We start from the raw sequence: 5,649 nt of genomic DNA, 5'->3' as shown, positions 1-5,649 counted from the left end.
TAGCTTCTGAGGAACAGAACTGATACTCACGGAATAATCATTCCTACTCTTTATTTTGTTTTATTTTTATTTTGTGTTATTAATGATTGTTGGGATAGCCTTGTTCCTCACCTGGAAACCACATCTTAAAGTGAAAAGTAGTCCTTTTACCCCTTTGTCGATGAAAATTTTTCTGGAACTGAGATAATTTTATCTATTATAGCACTTGATGAGGCAAAGTACAGGGAACTGACAAACTTATTCATAGATATAAAAATATACATTGAGTAACTTTTTGACAACATTTATAGGGAGCTAATACACTTTAAAATAAACTTTCATCTATATTCAGAGAGCACAACAATATGATGATGAATATGGAGCATGAAATCTTTAAGAAGACATTATAAATTCCAGTTTAGTATAAATATTGAAAATTTATTAATTTATTATGCTATAATTCTTACTCTTTAAGAATGATCTAGATTATAAATCACTTTTCTATTTAATTTTACATTTATTTATGTGTTTATTCGATTTTTATTCTACATGGGCTACAGAAACCAAAATTTCTACAAATAATGAGTCTGGAGAACAGCACTGTGAAGACTGAATTCTATCTCCTGGGATTCAGTGATCATCCAGAGCTCCAGAGTCTCCTATTTGCTGTGTTTTTCTCCATCTACTTCATTACTCTGATGGGGAATATTGGCATGATCTTATTGATCACAGTCAGTCCTAATTTACACATTCCCATGTACTTTTTCCTCTGTATGCTGTCCTTCATAGATACATGTTCCTCCTCTGCCATTGCCCCCAAATTACTTGTGGATCTGATTTCTGACAAGAAGGTGATTTCTTACAATGGCTGTGCTACACAGTTTTATTTTTTCTGCTCTCTGGTTGATACAGAATCTTTCCTTTTGGCTGCCATGGCTTATGACAGGTACATTGCAATCTGTAACCCCCTGCTCTATACTGTAATTATGTCTAAGAGGGTCTGTACTCAGCTGGCATTTGGAGCATTCTTGGGTGGAACTATGAGTTCAATAATCCATACTACTAACACTTTCCAGTTGTCATTCTGCTCCAAAGAAATTAACCATTTTTTTTGTGATATGACTCCACTCTTCTCTCTGTCCTGCTTTGATACTTACACACATGACATAATATTGGTGGTTTTCGCAAGTTTGGTAGAAGCTGTCTGTCTTTTTGCTGTCCTCCTCTCCTATATGTATATTATAGTGGCCATTCTTAAAACAGGTTCTGCAGAAGGAAGAAAGAAAGGGTTCTCTACTTGTGCGTCTCACCTGGCCGTAATCACCATTTATCATGGCACCCTGATTTTTATTTATTTGCGTCCTAGTACAGGACATTCCATGGATATTGATAAAGTGACTTCTGTGTTCTATACATTGATTATACCCATGCTTAACCCCTTGATATATAGTCTCAGGAACAAAGATGTCAAATTTGCCTTTAGAAAAATTATTAGCAAAAAAATTGTTTTTTTAGTTATTTAAAGATGGACTTCACATTAGGAAACTTCTTTAGTTTTTCCATGTAAAAAATTTAAAAGTCAGTTGAATATTTTGATTCCCCAATTGTATGTATAATGAGAATCCATTAAGAAAGTACTGTGTCTAACATTGAAACTGGTATCTTCTCTTTTATTTCTGCTGATCACTTTTTTTTTTTTAAATTTGCTCTATTTAGTATATGTCATGTAAGATTGCATTCTACTTAATGAAATCATCTTTTGTGCTAACATTTCTCCACGATTCTCACTTGCAGATAAATCTCCTTTTATTATTCCTATGAGAATATAGTATAATGCTGTTGTATCAGATTTACTCACACTGCCAACTCTTTCCAGATCCACCACACTTTACAATATAGTAATCTTTGTGCTTTTCTTATTTTTCAATCAAAGTCTGTGACCATGCAGTGTTGCAGGTGTGGTTTGTTGCATCATAATATTCTTAGTATAAAAAAGGTGATTCATATATTTTTCTAATTTCTTTTTGAATTACAAATAAAATAAATTCATTATAGCTTATTTGTTCAGTTAGAACATGTTTAATTACCATAGACAATTTGTGTTTTAAGTTACAACTGGATGATAGATGTAAGAAGTTTATTTATTTATTTATTTATTTATTTATTTATTTATTATCTATCTTGTCTATCCTTTCTATCTTGTTAGTTATGTGCTGTATTGTCTTCTACTTCCAAGTTATTCATTCCTATTCATCAATTGATCCCATGATATTGATAACAGTTTCTGCCTTTGTATACAAACTGAGTGTTTTTAAAAAATAAATATCAGTTTGCTATTGGTTGCTTTTAGTTTATTTTGTATAATTTTGATATTCAAAACTGTAAATTTTCTTCTTGTAGTATTTTGATTTAAATCCTACAAATTGGCCTATCTATACAGGTATACTTAGAAAGATATAACCCAACATGTTTCTTTTTTAAATAATATGTACAGATTGTATGAATATAGTTTTTATTTTTTAGATATTTTCTTTATTTACATTTCAAAGGTTATCCCTTTCCTAGTTTCCCTTCTGAAAATTACCTATCCTCTCCCCCCTACACCTGCTCCCCATCCTTCCCACTCCTGCTTCCTGGCCCTGGCATTCCCCTATTTTGTGGCATAGAGACTTCACAGGACCAAGGGCCTCTCTTCCCATTGATGACCAACTTGGCCAACCTAGCTACATGTGTAGCTAGAGCCAGGAGTCCCTCCATGTGTGTTTTCTTTGATTGGTGGTTTAGTACCAGGGAGCTCTGGGAGGTACTGGTTAGTTCATATTGTTGTTCCTCCGATGGGGCTGCAAACCCCTACAGCTCCTTGGGTCCTGTCTCTCAATCCTCCACTGGGAAACCTGTGCTCAGTCCCATGGTTGGTTGAGGTCATCCACGTCTCTATTTGTCAGGTACTGCCAGTGCCTCTGAGGAGACAGCTATATCAGGCTCCTGTCAGCAAGCACTTGTTGGCATCCACAATACTGTCTGGGTTTGGTGACTGTATATGGGATGGATACCCAGGTGGGCAGTCTCTGGATGGCCTTTCCTTCAGTCTCTTCTCCAAAATTTATGTATCTCCTCCCATAGGTACTTTGTTCCCCCTTGTAAGAAAGACCAAAGTATCCACATTTTGGTCTTCCTTATTCTTGAGCTTCAAGTGGTCTGAATTGTGTCTTGAGTATTCTGACCTTCTGTGCTAATATCCACATATCAGTGAGTGCATATCTTGTGTGTTCTTTTATGAATGGGTTACCTCACTTAGGATGATATCCTCCAGATCCATCCATTTGTCTAAAAATTTCATGAATTCATTGTTTTTTAATAGCTGAGTAGTACTCCATTGTGTAAATGTACCACATTTTCTGTATCAACTCTTTCTTTTGTTGAGGTATATCTGGGTTAATTTCAGCTCCTTGCTATTATAAATAAGGCTGCTATGAACATAGTGAAGCATGTATCCTTATAACGATTTGGGGCATCTTCTGGGTATATGCTCAGGAGTGATATTACTGGATCTTCTGGTAGTACTATGTCAAATTTTCTGAGGAACCACCAAACTGATTTCCAGAGTGGTTGTACCAGCTTGCAATCCCACCAACAATGGAGGAGTGTTCCTCTTTCTCCACATCCTTGCCAGCATCTGCTGTCATATGAATTTTTGATCTTAGCCATTCTGACTGGTGTGAGGTAGATTCTCAGGCTTGATTTGACTTGCATTTCCCTTACAGTTAAGGATGTTGTGTGTGTATATATATATATATATATATATATATATATATATATATATAAACATGAACATAGGAAATACTAGTGTATTTTAGTAACATGAATATATTATGAGAGTTGTTTCACTACATGGAATATTTTAAGTTTTTAAATCACAGACATTAATACATTCCATCTTTGTCACATCCCTCCACCTTTCATCCTCTCTTTCCCTCTCTCTCCCCCTCCCCCCTCTCTCTTTTCTACAACTTCCCTCAGCACTAGATATGGAGCATTAGGAATCCCCTCCCCAGTCTCCACACAGGATAGAATATATACTTTAAAATTCATTTCTTTGTGTGTGTGTGTGTGTGTGTGTGTGTGTGTGTGTGTGAGAGAGAGAGAGAGAGAGATACTGTGTACTGGAAACCATCCACAGAGATCTCTGGCCAGGCTAGGTAGGACAGTTCAAGCAAAGAGAAAAGGTCAGGAGCAAGGAGGGTAGATTGACTCTACCATTTCAGCTACTGCCTATTCTGCTGCTGCTTCTGCTGACACTGGTCAAACTGCACTGAGCCCTTTGGGCTGAGCCTGCAGGAGGCTGACTAGTCAGTGAGGGGGTGCAGGGGAGTCTTGGGTGGCTTTTCTGGAGAGCAGTTCACTTCCCTGGTGGTAGTGTTATTGTTCTTATGACAGAAGCTCTCAGACAATGAAGTAATTCTCACACATTTATTCCTTCTGGATAGGATCATTATACACAGTTTTTGGGTGGTTTGAGTTCTGACAGTAGGTGCTTCCAATTGGCTTAGGGAGGCCTAGTATATTTGGAAGGGCTTTGGTTGTTGCCCTTACTTGACTGATGACAACAAACCTCTCTACGAGAGGGTGTGAGGGTGCTGCAGCTATGTGACAGGGGCCTGGTGCCAGGAGCAGGAAAAGTTTCTACCATCCCTTCATGATCTCCAGAGCTCCATTCTAGCCTCAGCTCAACTACCAGGCTTCCTCTCAAGTTCCACCACCCCGCACCTTTTGTATGTACTTGTATATGCTATGGTATGCTGGTGAAGGTTAAAGGATGTCTTGTTGGTTTTTCTCTTCTATTATACAGCTCCAGTGATCCAATTCAGGTTATCAGGTTGGGAGCAGCTGCCTTTAACCACAGAGTCATTTTCTAAACTAATGATAGTTATGAATGGCAGTTTTGCATTGTTGAACTTTACACACATAACGTAAATACTGATTTTTGTCAAGAAACTTAAGAAGATTAAATGTCCAAGTGAGACGCTACAACCTAATAAGGAGTATTTGTGTTTAAAAATTACAAATGTATATGAAAAATTTTAAATTTTACATGTTAATAAGTATTTGTATGTTTATATGTATAAATCAATTAACAATATATTTCTGAAATAACACTACTTCTGCACCAAAATTTCAATTGAAAAACAAACTGAACAACCACTTCAATGCAGTGATTTATAACAGATTATTCTGTGTGCTTTAAAAAATAATATTGGGTAAGATTGTTCAATTGAGATCCTCTATGACAAATATCTGCCCTTTTGTTCTATGAGATTTCTGAAATCTAAATCTTTATATTTAATGACACATTTATTTTTATTAGTGAGCAGTGTCATGATAAAATATGTATACAATGTTATTTATGTAACACCAAGTAATGGTAATGTGACCAATTTTCTGTACATCTCCGCATACATATATATGTAGTTCTAGATCATATAAAATATGAAATGTGGTTATTTTGAGTGTGGTTCACAAAATAAATATGTGTTCAATTTAATGCATTTTCTCAAACAATATCCCATTCAAATAGATTTATTCCCAAGTGACAATATAGAGACTTACAGATAATGGAACTATCCATTCAAATAAACTCCAGAATTTCATGTTGTCATTACATTTCATTTT

At 35.9% G+C, this 5,649-nt stretch overlaps 1 protein-coding gene across 1 annotated transcript; it reads left to right on the top strand.

Annotated features, from left to right (window-relative positions):
- Positions 1-560: 560 nt before the first annotated feature.
- LOC110290484 (olfactory receptor 5I1-like) lies at positions 561-1,502 on the top strand. Its single transcript, XM_021157039.2, has one exon. It carries the CDS (start codon positions 561-563, stop codon positions 1,500-1,502), a length of 942 nt encoding a protein of 313 aa, XP_021012698.1.
- The last annotated feature ends 4,147 nt before the right edge of the window (positions 1,503-5,649 follow it).

The sequence above is a fragment of the Mus caroli genome, unplaced genomic scaffold (genome assembly GCF_978045245.1).
Source record: "Mus caroli unplaced genomic scaffold, Mus_caroli_1 scaffold_2, whole genome shotgun sequence".
NCBI lineage: Eukaryota > Metazoa > Chordata > Mammalia > Rodentia > Muridae > Mus > Mus caroli.
This window is presented reverse-complemented; position numbering and strand designations above follow the sequence as displayed.